The sequence below is a fragment of the Cetorhinus maximus genome, chromosome 2, assembly GCF_964194155.1.
Source record: "Cetorhinus maximus chromosome 2, sCetMax3.hap1.1, whole genome shotgun sequence".
NCBI classification, from domain to species: Eukaryota; Metazoa; Chordata; class Chondrichthyes; order Lamniformes; family Cetorhinidae; genus Cetorhinus; species Cetorhinus maximus.
The window spans coordinates 63,173,733-63,196,793 of record NC_135880.1 but is presented as its reverse complement, the minus strand read 5'-3'; the positions used below and the strand labels follow the sequence as shown (position 1 = coordinate 63,196,793).

At 39.5% G+C, this 23,061-nt stretch overlaps 2 protein-coding genes across 2 annotated transcripts in view; one reads left to right on the top strand and one right to left on the bottom strand.

Annotated features, from left to right (window-relative positions):
• Positions 1-11,509, top strand: part of skic3 (SKI3 subunit of superkiller complex) — a 111,788-nt gene extending 100,279 nt beyond the window's left edge. The window contains exons 38-41 of the mRNA XM_078565414.1: positions 1,615-1,767; positions 7,070-7,200; positions 8,228-8,351; positions 10,704-11,509. Of these exons, the coding sequence (XP_078421540.1) occupies positions 1,615-1,767; positions 7,070-7,200; positions 8,228-8,351; positions 10,704-10,781 (486 nt within the window). The 3' untranslated portion in view covers positions 10,782-11,509. The remainder of the gene's footprint in view (positions 1-1,614; positions 1,768-7,069; positions 7,201-8,227; positions 8,352-10,703) is intronic.
• A 6,476-nt stretch (positions 11,510-17,985) lies between these two features.
• The window catches only part of fam81b (family with sequence similarity 81 member B), a 51,114-nt gene continuing 46,038 nt past the window's right edge, over positions 17,986-23,061 (bottom strand). Inside the window, exons 7-8 of the mRNA XM_078557782.1 lie at positions 19,994-20,189; positions 17,986-18,122 (exon numbers count right to left, since the gene is read on the bottom strand). Coding sequence (XP_078413908.1) covers positions 17,986-18,122; positions 19,994-20,189 — 333 coding nt within the window. The remainder of the gene's footprint in view (positions 18,123-19,993; positions 20,190-23,061) is intronic.

Genomic DNA, 23,061 nt, shown 5'->3' with positions numbered 1-23,061 from the left:
CGGGCAGGTGGGCATTCAAGATCTGCCACAAATGGCGCAGAAGACCATTTGATTTATATTAAAATCAAGGAACCTTGCCATGATCCCGCTAAATTTGGCAGGGTCAGGAGTGGAGTCCCTGGACAGCACATTCCTCACCCTCCCACACCAGTCCCAAATTAGATATGGATTTTCTATTTCAGTTTAATATATTTTAGAGGTGAGGCAGTCTAGAAATCTGGACTTCTGAAACACTGATTTCAGATATCAACAGTCCTAATTTTGCTGTCGGCAACAAAACAAGGGTGCTCACCACTGACATAAAGGGAAGTCTCAGAGAGATCTAGTGATCTCTGTGGTGTGACTTTTTGAGTCTCTTGTTTAATGGGGATTCCCAGTGTAAAGTTGCAGTGATGGCATCAAGCTGCCCAAGCAACCAATCACATTAAAGAATTCTCACAGCCTTCCAGGAAATGAAAAGCACTAATAACTAAATCACTTTTTAAAAATTTCACAGGGAGCAAAATAAAGATTGGGACATGCACATGGGTTATGATAGAAGCAGAAATAGAATGAAGAAACTTTTTTAAAAAAAACTAGTACTTAGCCATAATGATGACATTTAACAACATTTCGCAAATATAAAATTATTTTCTTCAGAACCATATCAGTTCTCGGGTCGCCACTAAAACCCCAGTTACGCTTCATTGACAAGGCATAACTTTTTACAGGGTTTCTATCCCAGTTACGCCTCGTTGCCAGAGCATAACTCTTTATGGGGTTTCTAAGAGGGATATCAGAACAGAAAAGGGGAGGTTATTGCACAATCTATTGATTTTGCTGATTGTTGACTCTAGTGGAAGGGTTGGGGGGGGTGGGGCGCAGTGGTGTGGGTTAGTGGTCCACAACGCCATCTGTGGCGGAGCAGTGAATGACAGACTGTAACTTCAGCATTTCTGTGATTGCGCTAAATCCTGAAGTTGCAGTCAGATTCAGAGGTTTAATGGCAGGGAATGCTGGCTGTTCGCCATGAAAACCCTGTAAATTCCATACCAATAAGTTAGACCCTATTAGGCCCCAGCCAAACTTTTAAGTGATTCCCCTTTGGACCTTAATTTTATTACTGTTCACCCAGGGCTGTGCTTTATTAGACCTGTAAGTGCTTAATGCTGATAATACTCTGAATGAAAAATTCTTTCATCCAGCAGAACTGTTTCATTTCACCTTCGTGAGGACTCAAGCTCAAAATTCAGTGTGTTTTTAAAAATAGAAACTGTGTGACACATTCCCTTGGGTGGAATTTTTGTGCATATTGGTAATATTTCTTAGTTTACCTATTATTAATAATTTGAAGTGTCGGCGAGATTAAGTTGTATTTTTTAATACAATTTGGAGGAAGTGATACCTGACTATAACCCAGAAAAAATCTGTCATTGAAACATCACTTAAAGACCAATGTTAGCACAAACAGATTAATTTATCTGTTTTAATCATACAAATGTACTTTTCCCACCTCTGTTGTATTCCAGAACCTGGTTTACCACAAACATTACCTAATGTTACTCAGTCAACATCACCGAGTGAGTTAAACAAACAGCAGTTTATGCTCATCCTTTAATCTCTGTTTCCCCCTAGTGGCTGGCAGAAGTATATAAATCTCAGGGTTTGATGGTAGCCGCAGAGATGTGCTATAGGCAAGGATTGCAACTATCTTCACAGCAAGGCGATATGAATGGCAAGTTGTCAAGTCTGCTCCGATTAGCACTGCTTGCACTCTCACTCAGTACGGTAAGGATTTCAGTATTAACTGCAACTGTATTTTTTTTTGTATCTATTAAGTTTTTTGAGATGTTTGATGCCATGACACACACATAACACAAGTGAAGGTTTTCCTGCTTTGTACAAATAAGTTTAAACCTGATTTGTTACTGCACTCTGAATCTTGTGGTTGAAAACATGATTTTTGCTGCTAGATGTTGCTTTAATAGAATAATTGAGCTTTCTTGATCATTTCTAATTTTAAAGCAAGTTTGGATATTTTCCAGCAGGATTTTAAAGTGCACTGAATACATCCAGTGAGAATTTGCAGGACTGCATCATATTCTAGTTTCTATAAATTGATGTGTGCATCAATGCAGTGCAGCTAAGTCCAGTTTTCATTGTTAGTAAAGAAAATTAAGAACTTTTATTCTGGAAAATAAAATAGTTGGAATTGTTGTATGGCTGTTTAATTTGAGAGAATTGTTTATGATTATTTGAACCCCAAGTGTAAAATATTCCTTCTTGTCATCCAAATGTTGTCATTTTATCCTCCTCCCTACTTTTTTCCTCATGTAACCAAAAGGATGGACCTGCTCTTCCAGCAGAGTTCTAGAGGCTATGTTTTTTAAAAAAAAGTTTGGGTGACTGACCCTACAACTTTGTCTCCCTCCATATGAAGAGGGAAGCTGGGGCTTTTTGATTTACGTTTTCCATAATGGCATAGTTCAAATCATCAGCTTGCATCAAAGAGAATCGCAGCTCTAAATTTACATCCCACATAAGTCAGTTAAACTAGGAATTGTATGACTGATACAGTGGCACCACGAGCAGCAGCCTGCTCCTTAATTAAAAACAAATCAGCCTAACTGATAGGTTTGGCATATACTTAGTGTCATAGAGTCATTGGAGCACAGAAGGAGACCATTCGGTCCATCATTCCCTTGCCAGCTCTCTGGAGAGCAATCCTGTCAGTCCCATTCCCTGATCTCTTCCTTCAAGTGCCTATTCAATTTTCTTTTGAAATTATTGACAGTCACTGCTTTGGGGAGAGGTGGTAGTGTAGTGGTAATATCATTGGACTAGTAATACAAAGGCCCAGGTTAATGCTCTGGGGACGCTGGTTTAAATTCCAACACTGCAACTGGTGGAATTTAATTCAATTAATAAATCTGGAATTAAAAGCTAGATTCAGTTATAATGACCATGAAATAATTGTTGATTGCCATAACCCATCTGTTTCATTAATGTCCTTTTTAGGGAAGGAAATCTGCCATCCTTATCGAGTCTGGCCTACATGTGACTCCAGACCTACAGCAATGAGATTGACTTTAAATGCCCTCTGAAATGGCCTAGCAAGCTTGATTCAAACTGCTACAAAGCCTTAAAAAGGAATGAAACCAGACAGACTACCTGGCGTTGAGCTAGGCTACTCTCTCTGTCCTGTCACCTTCAAAGATATATATGTATGAGCCCCTGTCCCTGCACTCTTTAGAACAGTGTCGTTAAGTATACAATGTCTTTTCCTACCCCTTCTGTCATCGGCAAATTTTAAAATTTTAGCTTGTATTTCAATATTCTCTATCAAAAATAGGAACTTTTGGGTTGCCACGCAGCTTAGAGAGAACATTGTCTGTCCCCTCCATTAGCTCCTTCCCTGACTCCAAGAGAAAAGGTAGATTCTGGAAAACAGTGCAATAGAAAATCTCCCCCGACAGCATTACAACTCTGCAACTTAACACTGTACCCAGTCTGAGTGCTACAATTCTATTTTCTCCACGTTACAAAATGTCAGCATGTTCAGATTTATTTTTCTCAAAGATCACATGTCAACAATGAGAATACATAAATGGCTACATTGAGTGTCATACTAATTTATTAAGTTTTTGTTTTAAACAAGCATATTTTGAAATCTTTTATCAGTAACTATGCCCTCTATCCTGGTAATTACATCCATCATAGGCCACCACCATCCCCCTCTCTGGAGGACAATGCTTCAGTATTTGAATAAAGGTGTCCTTGTGTCACAATTCCTATGCCCACCACCTAATTAGTTGCCCAGTGTAACTGATGAATTCACATGGTTCAACTGGCATACAAGCGCAAGTTGCTTTTCACAGTTTTAGGGCTTGATAACTTGCACTATCTCCCAACTTGTTGAATATCTTCGGGTTTAATCATAAAATATAGTTTGTTGTTTCTTGATAAAGTTGTTATGTCTGACAGACCCAAAGGTTGCCTACCATCCTAGGAGTAACCCTTTAGCACTAAAGACTGGTAAAACGTTTAAAATTGGTTGAGTTAAATCACTGATTTTAAAGAACCTTTCCTTTGAATATAGTCTAATTTAATTGATTGCTGATTTCATCCAACCATGAAACATTACTGGCCTATAATTTATAATTTTGCCATAGACTGACAAGTAAATATTGAATTAATGATCATGGACAATTAAATCTTTAAAAGAGCATTAAATGTTATAAATATATTTAATTTAGAGATCAAGCTGTAGTACGAGGGCAAAATAAGTTATTTAATAGGTACTGCTCCTTTCCCCTGCTGTGACCAGCCCACCACCTTTGATTATGAGGCATACGCACTGCATCAAAGTTTGCATACTCATTTATAAAAGTTTGGATCCAGCAAGAACCAGTACCTTTCTAACCATGCTTGGTTGCATTTTGGATTAACTTAATCTGAGGATTTCCACTCACAAAAGGAGTTCAGGACATCTGAGTATTTATTATGTTAATTTTGAGAATGTTCCCCTTGCCTGATGTGATAAAGTATGCAAATACTTGCCATCTGTCAAGGTCTTTCAGAATATCAACTAGTTAACCTCTAATAACGAATAAAGTTTAGTGACAACAATTGCACCTAAGTAAACTGTCCCTTGTTAGACCTGTCTTAACATTGGGAACTGAAAGATAAGCGATCCCTTACACTGAGTAAATTTGTGGGCAGGGAAAGAAGAAAAGATAATTGATAGATTACTTAAGTAGTTTTGAAAAGCTGAAACTGGTGGTGATCATATAAAATGAGCGCCACCAATTTTCATCTTTTTCCAGTTAAAGTTAATTGGATTTGCAATTATTGTCTGGTCAGTGAAATTTTATATTTCCATGATGGGTTTTGATGTAAATTTCCAAACTAACTAAGCTCAATTTTAAATTTCTGGATGACAAAGGAGATAAAAATTAAGTTGAAGAAAAAGTGTGCTTACAACAGGTGTCAGGTCGCAAATACAATTGAGAACCAAGCTGAATAGAGAAGGTTCAGAAGGGATGTGAAAAAGCAAATACAAGAAGCAAAGAGGGATTATGAATAAGACTGGCAGCTAACATAAAAGGAAATCCCAAAGTATTCTGTGAGCACATCAGTAGTGAAAGGGTGGTAAAAGGTGGAGTAGGGCTGATTAAGGACCAAAAAGGGGATTTATACATAGAAGCAAGAGGCATGGCTGAGGTGTTAAATGAATACTTTGCATCTGTCTTTACCTGGGAGGTAGATACTGCCCAGGCCATGGTGACAGAGGAGGAAACTCAATCGCTAGAAGGGCTTAAAATTGATGAGGTATTGGATAAGCTGTCGGTACTTAAAGTTGATAAGGCACTGAGACTGGATGAGATCCATCCAAGAATATTAAAGGAAGTGAGAGTGGAAATGGTGGAGGCACTGGCAATAGTCTTTCAATGTTCCCTGGATTCGGGGGAGGTGCCGGAGGACTGGAGAATTGCAAATATTACGCCCTTGTTCAAAAAATGTTGTAAAGATCTGCCTTGCAATTACAGACCAGTCAGTTTAACTTCAGTGGTGGGGAAACTTCTAGAAACAATTATTCGGGATAGAATTAATAGTCACGTGGGAAAATGTGGTTTGATTCAGAAGAGTTGGCATGGATTTGTTAAGTAAAATCGTGTCTAACTTGCTGGAGTTTTTTGAAGAGGTAACAGATGGTTGATGAGAGAGAGGCCATTGTTGTGGTGTATATGGACTTCCATAAGGCGTTCAATACAGTGCCACACAGCAGTCTTGTGATGAAAGTTATAGGTCATGGAATAAAAGGGACAGTAGCAACATGGATACAAAATTGGCTGAGGGATAGGAAATGGAGTAATAGTTAATTGGTATTTTTTGGACTGGAAAAAGGTTCTTAATGGAGTTCCCCAGGAATCGGTATTGGGACCCTTGCTTTTCCTGACATATAAATGACCTAGATCTTGGTGTGCAGGGGACAGTTTCAAAGATTGCAGACAACACAAAACTTGGGAGAATTGTAAACTGTGAGGAGGACAGTGTGGAACTTCAAAAGGACATTGACACATTGGTGGAGTGGGTAGATAGGTGACAGATGAAGTTCAACACAGAGAAGTGTGAGGTGATACACTTTGGTACAAAGAACATGGAAAGACAGTACAAAATAAAGGATACTATTCTAAAGGGTGTACAGGAGCAGAGAGACCTGGGTACATAAGCCATTATAGGTGGCAGGACGGGTAGAGAGAGCTGTTTCTAAAGCATACAATATTCTAGGCTTCATTTAATAGGGGCATAGAGTATAAGAGCAGGGAGGTTTTGATGAACTTATATAAGACACTGGTTAGACCTCAGCTGGAGTATTGTGTACAGTTCTGGGTGCCACACTATAGGAAAGATTTAAACGCATTGGAGAGAGTGCAGAAGAGAATGGTTCAGGGATGAGATACTTCAGCTATGAGGAAAGATTGGAGAAGTTGGGACTGTTTTCCTTGGAGAGGAGAAGGCTAAGAGGAGACTTGATAGCAGTTTTCAAAATCATGAGGGGTCTGGACAGAGTCAACAGGGAGAAACTGTTCCCTCTCCTAAACGGATTGAGAACCGGAGGGCACAGTTTTAAAGTGTTTTGCAAAAGAAGCAAATGTGAGATGAGAAAAGACTTTTTCACACAGCGAGTAGTTTGGGTTTGCAATGAATTGCCTGGAAGTGTGGTGGAGGCAGGTTCAATTGAGGCATTCAGGGGGTCATTGGATGATTATTTAAATAGAGTGTGCAGGCTTACGGGGAAAAGGTAGGAGATTGGCACTAAGTTAAAATGCTCAAAGAGCCGGTGCAGACACGATGGGCTGAATGGCCACTTCCTGCACCGTAACAATTCTGTGATTCTGTGATTAAATGAAGTTAGAGCTTACCCCTTTTCAATATGTTTAGCATAAAATATATTAACCAATGGAACAGATTTTATAAACTTGGATAGTAAGGTGGTAGATTACGTCATTCTTTTTACCTCTTGATGCCCTGTTCAATACAATATTATGTATAATAGTTTTACACTTGGACTTTTTTTAATTGTTAGATTAAACTGCAAAACAATCGATGGAGATCACTCGTCAAAGAAGCAACCAGTGAAGCTCAAAAGATCTCTTTCTGTCCTCTGGCTGGTCTATTTCAAGCACTCCTGCAATTTATAGTTAAAATGGGAGCAAGGTAAAGTTACACTTGTATGTTTTTGTGCTTCGCATATTTTCAAAACTTCAAATTACACATTGCGAAATGGATAAGAGTAGTGGTGATTCTGGTAGAGGACAGCGAGGCAGATCTTGCTCTGATGGAAGGTCATCTATCTGGAACTTACTCTCTCCACAGATGCTTCCTGACTTTGAGTATTTCCAGCATTTTCTGTTTTATTTAAGGCAGTACTTGGTGTGGTTAAGCCAGATCAAAATTAGTTAAAACTATTTGTACTGCAAGTGCATTTAAGTTTGCACCCCACATACCTGGGGCTGCAGAGATGAGGCTTTACTGGGGGATTGACAGGATTTGGAGATGGCAAGGTTTTTGCTGGGAATGTTGTGCTCTAGAGTTAAAGGAGTAATTGAATAACTGCATAAATGTCATGTTGAATGGAGAACCAAAGGCTAGATAGTTGGGATTCTTTAAGTGAGGTTGTAAGTGACTTGGTGGAGGGTTTTATTAATGGACAGATGTTTAAAGGAGTTGAAGGAAATTTAAGAGGATGAGTGGTGAGAGATACAGGTAACCATGACTGTGTTTGAGTTCACTGGAGTTGGCGAGGTCAAATGGGTGGCCATGAATATGGGAAGGAGAGGTTTAAGAACGATAATAGGGCAGTGAATTCTGAGGAGAAAGGGTAAGGGGGTTGACGTAATAATTGAAATTGTTGAGGATGTGCTCATTGCGCAGGTTGAGGAAAGAAGGAACAATATCTTGTGGAAATTTGGAAAGTTGAGTGGGATAATAGAGAATGAAGATTTTAAAGGAGAGAACATAAAAAATAGAGAGACAAGAGAAATGTAAGAATATGGAGGAGAAACTCCCAGAGGAGTAGGAGGAGAGACTAACTTGCAACTGCATGATGAGGTTGGGTGGGGCAGATAGTGGAAAGTATAGTCAGTCTTTGGATTCTAATGTATTGACTTTATTTCTAAACCTTGAAGGGCTTTACCGGCTAAATAGTATAAATTAATTGATGTTTCTTGTGTCTGTCCTACAGGGAAACACGACGGCTGTTGGAGAGAGTGGTATATCAACCAGGTTACACAGACAGCATTGCATCAGTTGCACGTTGGTACCTCCTCCGACATTTGTGGGCCAAAAATGACGATGAACTCATCACAGTAAGATTAAACAATTGACAACCATTTTATTTTTAAACGAGGAGGATTTTTCAGTTCATGTTGCTAGCATTAGTCTCAGTTATAAGGCTACAATGAAGTTTAACACTAAATTGTTTTATACACATTGGGTTTCCTACGGTTCCATATGCTATAAGATTCGCCTTATTGGCAGTCTTGTAAATAGGGCCTGAGCCCTATCAAACTTGATGCCAAAATAGTACACATCAAAGCTATCCTGCAGGATAATGGCTAGCCTGATCAGATCATTGCTCGCTTTGTATCACACATACTCACAAATGGGCCTAAGGCCACCACTTTCGGACCTGAAAAGCGTCCGGTCTACCTCAAATTACCTGGAATGGTAAGGTATGTCAAAAGTTTGAACAACAGGTGAAGCTAGCCGTTTCATGCTGCTGTTATGCAGTAGCAACACAAATGCTATTTTGTGCTAACAGGATGTTGCTATCAAGCCGAAAAGGCATTCTGCCTACCACACAAATGAGTAATGTGGTATATGAATTTCAGTATCAGTGCAATGCCAGCTATGTAGGCGGTACATCCTAAGGACTGGCGGACCCTATCAAACAGCATGTCACTTCAGCTGTTCGCAACAGGCAGTGTACTGACCACATTCAACCAGCTCATGCTTGCAAAACCCAGAACATAATGTCTAACATAAATGTGATTCCATGATTGGACAGTACTTGCTGAAAAATCCTGAGTTTGCTAAGAAGTACACTAACAACCAGTCAGGCTGGCAGTGTGGTTTACTTATGCTTGCTAGAAACTATATATATTCATGCACAAGTACCTGCCCCCTGTAGGCAAAAGGAACATGACCAGGCATTGCACCTTTTTTGGATTAAATAAAAGCATGGGGGATAGAAGTTCCCTGGTGCATTCTCTATTACAACACCTTAACCAATCGGAGTCAACTTGCCAACCAATCAGCAGCTTTTTCTCAAGCAGTATAAATTGTTGCTCCCTCTGAAATTTGGAATTCTTGATTCTGTCCTAATGAGTGCAAGATGAAAAACTTCAACAGCATGTCTTTTTTTTTCCCGTAATATTAAATTGCTTTTAAATAAATCACTTTATGCTTTAATGATCAAGCCAAAGAATTTATATGGTACCTCTTGCAACCTCAGGACGACAAAGTACTTCAGTTAGTGAACTACTTTTGAATTGTAGTCACTGTTCTTGGTAAGCTCAGTGTCTAATTTGCACATCACAAGATTCCACAAAAAGCAATGGGATAAATGTTAGTTAAGCTGTTTTAGCAGTGTCAGTTAATGAATCAGTGTTGACCAGGAGCCGCCTTAGTGAGCAGAATATTAGCCTGCATATAAAAAAAAAATAAGGTTTGGTTGGTAGCACTTTCATATTGACTTGTCTACCACTCTCCTTTAAAATTCTCATTGTCTATCATTGTCTCATGTTTCTTAAAAAAGGGCCGGAGTGGGGGGTGGATTATTTTTTATGTGCACCTGCACAAGTTCATGGGGCCTTGGTTCAACATCTAAAAGATTTTTCCTCTGACAACACAATGCTTTCTCAGTACTGTATTAAACTATCAGGTTTGGTTATGCGCTGAAATCCTTGAGTGAGACTTGAACCCATAACTTTCTGACTCTATGGAAGCTGCTACTAACTGAGCGAAACCTAATCCTGATCACTTTTGCGCGCACAATAATATAATCTCCAACAAGCGAGAAAAATGTTTGTTAGATCTATATGAAATACTCTGGACATAGTGGAACTGAAATTCATGCAAGGAGGAGAGCAAAAAGTAGTTGAATGGCCCAGAGGAGGCAGGAATTTAAGGTGCAATCCAGAGCAGCAATGTGCAACTCCATCTGAAATTCAGTTTGGGCACCCACCTCACTAGTGAGATTTAGGGTATATCATGGAACAATCGTGAATTACTCGAGTAATTCTGGCCCGCACATCCTCTTTAGGCCCAGCAGAGAAACCATAGGTTCTAAGAGATAACAGTTGTATGTGAACAAGCTACCTAGCTATTGGAATAACGCAGGCAAGGCAAACTAGTCTCCGCCAACAACCCCATGCATGCATTTGCAGCAGAGGCATTGAATCCTAATCATGGGCAGTAATACTAACTTTTTTGTTTTTCTCCCCCACCTTCAGCACAGGCTGAGATCAATTGTGCCAAACTCATCACAGATTTGACTAAGCTTAGCTGATTTGGCGCAAGCTACATTTGAACCTGGGACTTTACTGATCTTTATGGATCGGATACTTGCCAGATAAACTCGCATTACAAACTCCCAAAAAGGATGTTCACTTGCTCAAAATTGTTTTTGTTTTAAAATGAATTTACTGTACTTCCAGGTTTTACTTCAAAATGCCAAAATGAAAGGAGATTTCAGAGTGGAAGAGCTGCACAAGAAGCTTATTGAATCGTCCTAATAACTAAACAAAAACAAAGATCTGAATTCAAATGCATGCACAATAAAGTCTTGCGTAGCAATTGCAGCTGTGGCCACCAATTTTACTTAGATTCCTGGTTATCAAATAGCAGTATCTATGGCTGGCTTTCTTTGAAGCAATTGACTACAGTACCATGCGTTGCACTTTGGATATATTTTTTAAAAATTGCCAATATCTAGATCTATACGTTCTCTTCTACCATAATATTTTCCTATGTTTTGCATCTTAAAAGCTGAAAATTCAAATATACCTTCATGACTGGGAAGCATGCTGATTTCTCTCTCTCTGAATGTTTTCATTTTAACTTGACCTATGATCTGTAATATTGCAGTATGAATACAAAGAAACAATCATGTTTGAACATTTGTTGCAAAGTTTAACGTAACGTCACTTGCATTCACATCATGATTTCCTATTGAAACCTGTAGGTGTATTTAAAACATTTTGTTGCAATTTTCCTTTTAGTTTTATTAAGTTTAACAGAACTGTTGGTTACCATTATGATGCATGTACCTTAATGCAACCTCTATGATGGACTTGGTTGTTTAAGGCAGAAATATTTTGTGCTTTGCATTACATGTATTCAAGTATGTCAAACTTACTATGCAATAGCAAACATGTAAATTCTGTATTGAACTGAAATCTTCAATAATGCTGCTTCAATAAAAAAAAACTTGATCCATAGAAATCCTTAAATATTTTTAAAATGGGAAAATATTGCTGTGATGTTTTTTTCCCTACAGCTTTGCTTCATGTGATTCTATTATGTCTTATTGACCTAATAAAAATTTAAAGGACTTTCTGTAATGATCATGCTCTACTCTGGGCCCATTCTTTGGGACCTTTTAAAACAGTTGTACAGAATGGATGGCTTTAATTAGTTTTAATGCAAAATAGAAAAGTTGAGGACAAGTCAACTTAACTAAATCTATCTTTAGTGGGCAATTATAGATGCTTGGACAGTTTGTCCTTTCAGCTGCAGAATAATATTTGGCTGGCATAATCTATTGGGAGAAACAGTTGGCATAAAATGGAAGAAGTGGGAAGTAATTTTGGAAAGCTGGCAAAAGAACATTTATTCTCCTAAGAGATATCCAATAATTGGTGAAGCAGTCTTACCAGAAGTGAACTTCATTTTCTTAATTGGATGTTGCAAAGTACCAAATTTTATAGGACATTTTGATAGTGTCAAATTCAAATAAAATCAGCCTTGTGAACTTGTTACCAATTTTTGATGTTGAGTAATTATAGAACCATAGAATGGTTACAGCACAGAAATTGGCCATTTGGCCTGTTGTGTCTCTGCCAGCTCTCTGCAAAAGCAACTCTAGTTAGTCCCCACTTCCCTGTGTTTTCTCCATAGCCCTGTAAATGAATTCTCTTCAGATAACTATCCAATACCCTTGAGTGCATCCAGGCCCTTTGGTTCTTTTGTCATTCACCTTTAAATTGGTGTCCTGTGATTCTCAACCCTTCCAACAAAGGGAGCAGTTCCTCCCTACCGACTCCATCCAAACCATTCATGATTTTGAACACCTCCATCAATTCTCTTCTCTCAGGAGAACAGGCCCAACTTCTCCAATCTATCCTCTTACCTGAATTACCTTATCCCTGGAACTATTCTTGTAAATCTTTTCCGCACCCTCTCTAATGCTTTCACATCCTTCCTAAAGTGTGTCCAGAGACACACATTCCGGTTCAGGCCAAACCAGTGCTTTATAAAGATTTAGCATGACTTCCTTGCTTTTGTGTACTCTGCCTCTATTTCTAAAGCCCAGAATCCTGTCTGCCTTCTGAACTGCTTTCTCAACCTGCCCTGCCACCTTCAATGATTTGTGCACATACACCACCAGGTGTCTCTGCAGCCCCTTTAAAGTTTTATTTTATATTGCCTCTCCTCATTCTTGCTACCAAAATGTACTCCTTCGCAATCCTCTGCATTAAATTTCAGTTGCCATATGTCCACCCATTCGAAGTCTTTATCTCTACCCTCCTCACAGTTCACAATACTTAGAAGTTTTGTGTCGCCTGCAAATTCTGAAATTGTGCTCTGCGCCACTAAATCTAGATCATTAATATAGATCAAGAAAAGGAGTCGTCCTAACACTGATCCCTGGGAACCCCACTACATACCTTCCTCCAGCCTGAAAAACAACCATTCACCACCACTGTCTGTTTCCTGTCCCTCAGCCAACTTGTTAATGTATTGAGTCCATATGACTTCTTCAGACCTTCTTGGAAGGTCCTTTTGTTTTTTTTTCACAGGATGTGTGCATTGCTGGTTAGGCTAGCATCTGTTGCCCACCCCTATTTGCTCTTTAGAAGATGATGGTGAACCACCGCCTGAAAACGCTGCAGTTCAAATGGTGTTAAGAAGGGAGTTCCAGGATATTGACCCAGTGACAGTGAAGGAACGGCAATATAGTTCCGAGTCAGGATGGTGTGTGGTTTGGAGGGACGTTTGCAAGTGGTGGAGTTTCCATACCACTGCTGCCCTTGTCCTTCTAGGAGTAGAGGTCGCGAATTTGGAAGCTCCTGTTGTGAAGGAGCCTCGATGAGTTGCTGCAGTGCATCTTTTGTATGGTACACTCTGCTGACACTGCGTTGGTGGTGGAGAGAGTGAATGTTTATTGTGGTGGATGGGGTGCCAGTCAGGCAGGCTGCTTTATCCTGGATGGTGTTGAGCTTTTTGAGCGTTGTTGGAGCTGCAGACATCCAGGCAAGTGAAAAGCACTCCATCGCACTCCTGACTTGTGCCTTGTAAATAGTGGACAGACTTTGGAGAACAGGGGCTGAGTTACTCACCACAGAATTCCTAGTCTCTGACCTGCTCATGTAACCACAGTAATTACATGGTTGGTCCAGTTCCATTTCTAGTCAATGGTAACCCCCAGGATGTTTATAGTAGGGGATTCAACAATGATAATGCCATTGAATGTCAAGGGGAGATGGTTAGACTCTCTCTTGTTGGAGATGCTCATTGCCTGGCACTTCTGCAGTGTGTATGTTACTTGCAACTCATCAGCCCAAGCCTGAATATTGTCCAGGACTTGCTACATACAGACATGGACTGCTTCAGTATCTGAAGAGTTGTGAATGGTTCTGATGATTGTGCAATCGTCAGCAAACATCCCAACTTCTGACCTTATGATGGCGGGAAGGTAATTGACGAAGCAGGTGAAGATGGTTGGGCCAAGGACACTACTATCCTTTAGCGATGTCCTGGGACTGAGATGATTGATCTTCAACAACCACAACCATTTTCCTTTGTGCTAGTTATAACTCCAACCAGGGAGAGTTTTCTTCCAATGCTCATTGACTTTGGTTTTGCTCGAGCTCCACTTGGTCAAATGCAGCCTTGATGTCAAGGGCAGTGACACTCACCTCTTCAATTCAGCTCTTGTCCATGTTTGGACCAAGGCTGTAATGAAGTCAGGAGCTGAGTGGCCCTGGCTGAACCCAAACTGAACGTTAGTGAGCACATTATTGCTGTGTAAGTGCTGCTTGATAGCACTGTCAAACACCTGCCATCACTTTGCTGATAAATCTTTTCCTTTTATTACATGGGCTTTATATTTGCTGTTAAGCTTCTTACGTGGCACTTTATCAAATACCTTTTGGAAGTTCATATACACCACATCAACCACATTACCTTCATCAAAATCTCCAAGTTCGTGCCAATGACATATCAGGCTGAATTTAGAAAATGAGAGACTGGCAGTTATTGGAAAATAAAATTCAAACATCTGACATTGGCATATAAATGAGCATACAGATCCATGCTTGCGTTCCTTAATTAATCCATGTTTGTCCAAGTGACAGTTAATTTTGTCTTGGAGTATTGGGCTGATTTTACAGGTATGTAAAACCCTGCGCCCTGCTAAAACATTGGGGCTAGGGAAGCCTGCCCATGATCCCGATGGCTGCCCCATAGTAGTTTAACACTAGGAGCACCATTAATTGCTTTAAAACAAGACTTCTCAGGGTGCCTGCAGTGCCAGCCTGGAGTGGTGATCAGTCCTGGGACTACAGATAGTCCCACAGTGCTGAAGAGGCCAGGTAAGCCTGGGGTCGGGTGTCTAGGTGACAGGCATGGGGGGAATGACATTGGGGAAGGGGTATAAGCCTAAGGGGCCCTTTCCCCTTACCAACCTGTTGAGCTAAATCTCACCTCTGCCACAGGTAAATTACAAGCATTGGTGGGATGAGTCCCTTAAACATCTTGCTTAGGCATAATTGGCTATGTAAGGGCCTCAATTGGCCCATGGGTGGGCTGTCCCATGTCTTCCCTGCCCCTCCAATAAAATTTCAGACCAGTGGGGGAAGGCAGTAGTAAGGCCAATTGCTAGATTTTAGGTGACAACTACCTGCCCCCCAGGGACTTATAGCTCGTTTTGGCCTATGAATTACAAAAGAAAAATTGATGACTCACTCATAAGTTTAGTTTACTTGTACCCATGATTACAGATTAAAAACAGGCACTGATTTAATTTGATTAGAGAAAATTATTACATATTTAACAAGTTGAGAAAGAAAAAGTAATAAAACCAGCAAATAACTACTTCGACAATAAAGAACATCAGAATGCTCAAAATATGTTAACGTTAATTATTCATACAATGACCCCAAAGTGGCCAGCTCTTGGTTGCAGATTGCCTTACGATGCATTGTTGGGATCTCTCCTGTTGACTACAGTAAAGACCTTCGATGTTTTCAATCTCTTGTACCCTTTTTCACAGGATGAACTGAGTTGCTCTCTTGACAGGGGCATTCTTTAAGATAGAATATCCAATAATGTGTTGAGTTATCTGTTTAAACCATAGGGGTTGATCCTGCCCAGAAGTTGTTCACCTTTCTTTAGGTTTCTTTTAGTAATTTTCCACCACGTGAAGCTCCTTGTAGTCAACCTCCCAGGTAAAGATGTTTGTAGAAGTGATTAGAAGAACACTCGGGCCCATCTTATCTAATTTGTACAATCTCAAAGGTCTGTTCCTTGTGTTACAGACAGGATAGAAAGACAAACTGAAGTCCTTTTATTTTTCTTGCCATTTGTCCATAAGCAGAGGTGCTTTAACTTTTTTGAAATAGGCTGTAGCATGTTTCCCCAAAGCTTCGGTTTGTGAAGTCAATTTTAAAGTGACTCACAAGAAGCTCTCTTTAGGAGTGCAGCTGGGCTAAATGAGTGAAGACTTGGAGTTTGGTGAGGGGGGAGTTTTAAGTGTTAATTTTGTTCTTAAATTTTTCTTTTAAAATCTAGTCTGTAATTAGCAGTAACCGGAAAGTACTGTGCAAGCAGGACTGTCCCAAGTCTGATAGAAATCAAAGCTCCTCGCAACTAGCATCAGATATGTGGATGGAGGGTCAGCTTGTAGTAAAGATAAGGAGTAATACCTTTGGTGATCTCTTAAATATTTAAAACTTGAAGTTTAGTGTGACATGAGTCAGCAAAATTACATCCAGAAAATTAGTAGTAGAAACACTTGGGGCAGAATTTTGCCGTTGGCGAGCAGGGGGCAGGGCCCACTCACCGACGTGTAAAATGACATGGGATGACATTGGGCGGAACCCCCGACGTCATCCTGCCCCATTTAAATTTTCAGGAAGGCGGGCCCGCAGCAAAATCAGCTGCAGGCCTGCTGACCTAGTCAATGGCCAATTGAGGCCATTGACAGGATCATTTACACAATTAAAGGACCTGCCCGTCCAACCTTAAGGTTGGTGGGCAGGCCAGGAGCCTCTGTGGCAAACAGATAAAACATGAAACCTCATCCACGGGCGGGATGAGGTTTCATGCAGGGTTTTAAAACTTTTAATAAAGTTATGTTAATTATGAACATGTCCCATCCCATGAGGGGGACATGTTAGGGAATTTTTTTTTTCTATTTTTAATATTTTTTTAAAGTGTAAGCAATCTCCCAGAGGCAGCACTTAGCCTCATGGAGATGTGCGCATGTGTGAAAGAGTGCACTCTCGATTTTGGGGAATCCCCTCCACCCGCACAGGAAGCGCATAGCGCTTCCCGCCGGACATCACATTGGACAGGCTTTAATTGGCCCGCCATGTAAAATGGCGGCAGGGCCTGCTTCTCCGGCGGGGATCGGCTCCCCGCTCGCCGCAGATTGGGTCGGGCCCACCTGCCCGACAGGCAGAAAATTCTGCCCTTGAATTATAAAGATAATAGCACATTTTCCAGCACGTTCTGATTGAAGATATTTCTACTTATGATACAGACTGCAATTTCCCAACACTAAGCATGAACAAATAACCTAAAAATACAAATGAAGAGAAAATCTTGGAAACACAGTAACACAATTTTGTGAAACAGCCCACAAGACCACAACAAAATGTGCTTTTTTTTTTACACAAATATCGTAGACTTTTTGAAAGATTGTTTACCAAACTACACCTTTAGGTGTTAGCACTGATGGTTATTATAATTGTATCAAAATATGTATATGGACATAGTGACCAAACAGAATTTCTGCACTTTATTCAATAGACACACAAACACAATGTACGGAAAGTCACTTAAAAGTTATATTCATTTAAATGCCAATGAACATTTTCTGATTTGATTTTACTCGGGTAACATAAGTTCTTGGTAAACATAAGGGAAATCATTCTTCCAGTGTTTCCGATTTTTCTTTCATCATTTAACCTTGCTGCAATGCCATTTTGCATTTCCCACATCATTCGTGTATACTTGCAAGAATGTAATCTCATTATTATTGAAACCACTTCAGTGGTTGAACTAAAGTTACCAGTAAAAGTCTCAAGTACCAGGGCTGCCTTTTACTGGCACTTAATTTATTTGGTTGAATATTGACCACTGATTACAGTTTCCTGGGTAATTCACCTTTCCATTTTAATTTCAGGGAAAAATATCAAAAAATACCCCCATCTCAAAAAATGATTCCGACAATCACAGTTACACTTGAAGAGATTCGTAGATCTATAGCCAAGGGCATTCTGCAACTTTTCAAATACGATTCATTGATATTAGATGTCGAGGATTGATCAGTCATCATTTCTCCTTTTAGAAGGAGATGATTGTAACAAAGTCATAATCCTACAATGGAGCTCAGATGAGCCATTAGTTGTAGGATTAATGTATGATTGAATCTCTCAAGTGGCTTCCTGTCTTCATTTGCTTACAGATATCTAACAGATCTTATTAGGAATTTTATGGATAGCTTTTAAGATCAATTATCTGCCGCCTAATTTGTTTCAAGTCTTTCTGGACCTTCTCTTTGTCAATTTCTATCTTCTTATCACTGATCTTACTCAGTGAATTGATCGATTCCTTAATAGATTGAAATCCTGTGAAAGAAAAGTTGCAATTCAGATATTGAAACAGTTCATCTAAAATACATTTGTTTAATTTTACATCAGTATAAAAACAAATGATAAAATATTGAGGATACACATGTTAAACTCACGACTGATTGTAAAAAGCAACCTTTTTAAAAGTTATGACCCACCACTAAATAGCCATGTGAAATCAACATTTTACTTCAGCTTGATTATCATCAGCCATGGAAAGCATTCTACAATGAAACTATTTGGCCAAAGTAGAAAAAAATAGTTGGAACACAGCATTTTAAGTGTACCCCTTTAATGAGAGAAACTATAATTAACCCAATCGACTATTAAGCTTTAATTCTGTATATAAAAGTTGACCACTTTATTTAATTATCATGGATACTGTGGAATTAAGGAAAGTTGCGTCTTGATTTTGTTTTGTAATTGCATATGAGAGTGATGTGACTAAGTTCATATGATATCTAATCAAATAAAATCATTGGTCCAGATTTTGCTGGAGGGGGCCATCTCCTGACATGCTCTATTAGACCTATTCATGTATGTTTTAAGTTTTTATACTTTTTGCCAACAAAGTTGATGGAAGTGTGAGCTGATAACAGTACAGCAAGGGCAACTGGGCATGGTGGATCTAGATGAACAACAAGATAATCTGTTTCCTTAACCAATGCGATTTAAGGATTGAGAACTATACTGAGGAAGGACTGAGGAGAGTGAATTTGAGTGGGTAAAATCAATGTCAAATCAAGTACAAAAAGAGAAATAAGGAAGAATGACTGAAATAAGAGATAAAAAGACAAGAAAACAAGTTTACATTTTAAAATGTATCTTATTTAAATCTCATTTTAATTGTTGATTTTCTGGACAAGATGCTAATTTGGCAGTCATTAGAAATGTTACTAAAAGGGTATTTGCACTATTACTAGACTTAACTTTCTGTGGTGAGTTTAATGGACAGTTAATGGTGTTAATGCAGCAACCTAATGAAGATCACAAGGTTAAGAGTGAGCTGCCATTTTTGTAAAGCTAATGGTAAGCAGTGCAAATTGGCCAGCAACGTGTGGTGATTCACAATTCATGGAGTATCTCTTTCTATTCACAAATTGCTAGCCCATTTGCAGATTAATGAAATGCCATTAGTCAACCTATTAATTTTGTACCAACTGCTTTTCCGTTTAGCATACAGATGCCACCTTTCTATTGCTATAATCAGTGCCTTGACAGAATAGGCAAGATCATTATCAACAGATTGACCCAAGGAATGCAAAGTAATGGGAATCTGCATGTTTTTACACCAAGAATTTAAGCAGAAAATACATTTATATGAAGTTTTTTTTGTTTTACAATAAATTGCACAGAGAGTAGTTTTTGGAATGAAGGGTAAAATGGTCAGTTATAAAGAATGATGAGTACTTGTATTAGAAATTGATCTCATGTTTGACAGTTGTCCACTGACCTAGCATCTGTCCAAAATACAGTGCCAACATTTGTATTTTGATTCCCTAATACAAGCATCTTTTCTACTTTAAAACACAGCAAAGAGCATCTCAACAGAAATATCCCATGGCTAAATAAAAATAATGTAAAAATTATTATTAATTTTGAATTCTTAAGTTGTGTGAAGCTTGAATTAGTGCTGAAATTGCTGTGTATTTTTTCAGTAGATAGGAATCTCCCCAGGGCTTCAGATTTGCTTTGGCATCATTAAACTGCTCACTACTGCTAACATTTACTGTACAGCTAAACCTCAAACTCGATCAGATTTGCTGCTAGAAATTTCAGATTACAAAACAAATCCCAAAAGTTGAACATTTCACCACTAATCTATTATCATACCACCTGCACCGATTCGCATGAAATAAATTACTCGCCTTCTCTGTATTCATTCTTTATGCTTTCTAACTCGTACCAGATGGTCTTTTCTACTTTGGCAAGTTTTGCATTGATCTTCGTTTCAGAGTACTTCATTCTGTTGGATTCAACATCTAGATTTTGTCTGTTTTCTAGCTTTTCTAGTCTCACAGAGATCTGGTTAAGTCTCTCTAGTATTTTCTTCTCCATCAGTTCCTATAAAAAACATTAGAATTAATCTAACTGCTTACTCATTAAAACAAAAATGGTGTTCCTACTGGATATCCATGGGTTATTCTTTAGTTCAATACTTTTTAAAAATTGATTTGTTCTCCCTTTGTAGTTTCCAAACACAATTTATGGTAAAGTTACTGGCAGGAAATGCCAGGCTTCTATTCACCAACAGGAATGATTTCCATAACCTATGAATGTGGGAGATCCAATCTGTTCTCACATTAATCCATGGAACAGCAGCATCCTGGTGTACCTGGGCACCTCACTGTGTTAAAATGGTTATTTTTGTTGGAATTAAACTGAGTTGCAAACTCAATGTGTTCATTAGGTGGAGCAATATATTGGAACAAATGCTGTCTATCTATATTAATATACAGAACATTATATTTAGAGATCAGGGTTTGAATCCTGCTCTTGTTTGATATTCAAAGCACAGCATAGGTACTTTATTTGATAAGGTGTGCTCCCATTAGGAAAGGAAGGAGAAAGACTGCTAGTACGTCTCCACTGTACTCATGGTAGTAATACAGATAGACAGTCTTGCCTATTTTACATTTTTATTGCAGTAGATGATTGTTGATTTTTCCTCCCTGAATCACTTAGTGATTTACTACAATAAACTATTATGTACATGTAAGTTGTTATGCAACAAGCTTAGCTCAAGACGTATAGGCTCTTATACAAACCTTTGTTTTTGGTGTGGAGTTGGGAGAGCAACGTCAGCGTACCACACTCAGGTGTTTATATTGGCACCTGTTCTTTTCTCTAAGCCTAATGGAGGCCGATTCAGGGGACAGGTGTGATCCGGTTACTTTATGAAAAATTGTAGAAATGTACTAATAAAGAAACAAACCTCAAGTGGTGGCACATAAATTAAATTTTTGTTCTCACTGTGACAAAGTCTCAACAGAAGTTTGTTTTGGAAGATGCACTCTCAGCTTTTGAGCGTAGCCAGTGTCCTATAATTTTTATATGATCTGAGAATATTCAAAACTATTTCATGGATTCTTGCCTGTCATTATTACTGACACTTTGAAAACAAAATGAAAAACTTTACAAACTAATTTGTTGTTTGAGCAACATGAGACAGTTGCAAGAGTGAATGGAGGAGAATTTATTTTATACACCCCAAGTAAATCCCTTAAAAGCAATAGCAATAAGCACTGTTAAGTAAGCTCTGATTTTCAAAGTCTGATAAAAATGGATCCATGCTGTAGATTTGCCTGCACTGGCATTTCAAGGCAAGCTGCATCAAATTTTCCACAGAGATTCCCTTACCCTAAATCAAGTAGGTGCTGGCACATGAAAAGATTGCCCAGAGAGCTTGACCATAGCATACTTGGCTGGCAAGCAGAAAATCTGGTGAAGTGACTCTTGTTAAAAGGGAAATTGTGATAGTGACAGCAAATGGCACAACTGGTTTAGTCAGATTTGGCTTGAGCATAATTAAGGTTTTCACCCCTGAGCCACATTCTTCTGTTCCTATGGTATCTTCCAAGAAGGCATGTTGGACCCTTGACATACTGTTTCCTCAGCCCCTTTTCTCACCTGCTCTGCCCTTGCCTTCAATGCCAAATGAGAAGAGCTAGTAGATTTCTCAAGTACTAAGTTTAAGACTCTCCATGCAGCTGCTTCTTCCTCTACCTATATCTCTCACCACTGTACTTCTGATTTTCTGTCACTTTGCAGTTTCTGCCTCATAAACTCATCTCTTCCAGGAGGCCAAACTCCTGTTTCCTCAATCTCCACCCCAATCAGCTGAGAACCATTTAACACACCCTTCCTAGCCCTAGGCTTGCTGACATTTAATGGGCACCTTTGCTTTTGTACAATCCCTCTTCTATACAAGACTGCTGTCATCACCCACCTCACTCAAAAAAGCCCACCTTCAATAAATTGGTCCTCTCCACCTATTAACCCATCTCTATCTCTCCTTAATTCTGTAATCTCCTGTAGTGATTATGGTTTTGGGAAACATTGGACTGTAGCTTTAAGAATAATCTTGTGTTGTAAGATCACACAATCTGTGTAAGCCAATGTGTTAGCAGTGTGGGGAACCTCTAGGAGAGTGTTCTTATTTAGTTATAGAGTTGGATGCACAGGTGGTCAGTGTCCGTGTGGGAGATAGATGAGGCACCCAGTATCCCAGCTGGGTGCCCATCCATCAATGGTGAGCAGGGTGGTCCAGAGCGACCTCGCGTTGGTGCACGAGCAGCCTGTTGTCTCTGCGGGCTCCTCTCAGGGCACTCTGGATGACGGCAGCAGCTCCACCGCCCCTCCGCCAGGGGAGATGCCTGCCGTGGCACTAACCGCTCCCTCATAGCACAGGCTCCGCTGGCCAGACGACGACCGCCAAGGTCATCAAGGCCAACAAGACAGCACAGTCAGAAGGTTGTCTTCAAGGACAGTGCCAGCAGGGTGGGTGGGGGGTGGGTGGTGGAGCACCAAGACATAGCACTCGCAAACATATGTTAAAGGCACCATGAGCACAAGAGGGACAGCTCACGGGTAATTTTATGTTCATTTTTGTTTATTTTATGTATACTGGTCTGATGTTGAATAACAAACATTTCTGTTAAGATTATTGAACTGTCAGAATGGCATAAATTGTGTTTTTGTCATCATGGCCTAATATGCTTCACCTTTTTTATTTCATTGGTCAGGGAACGCCAGTATGTAATGCTGGACTAGGTTGCTCTGAACTTTATTGCACAGGCACTGAGTGTTCTTTGAGTTCAAATGAAAGGGTAATTTCAGATATCCGGGATGGAGGCAGCAGCCCCGACATGCGTTTAAAGCTGAACTTTGGTAGTCTAGCTGAAGAAGCGCTGGATCAAGGAGTCCCTGGTGTCCC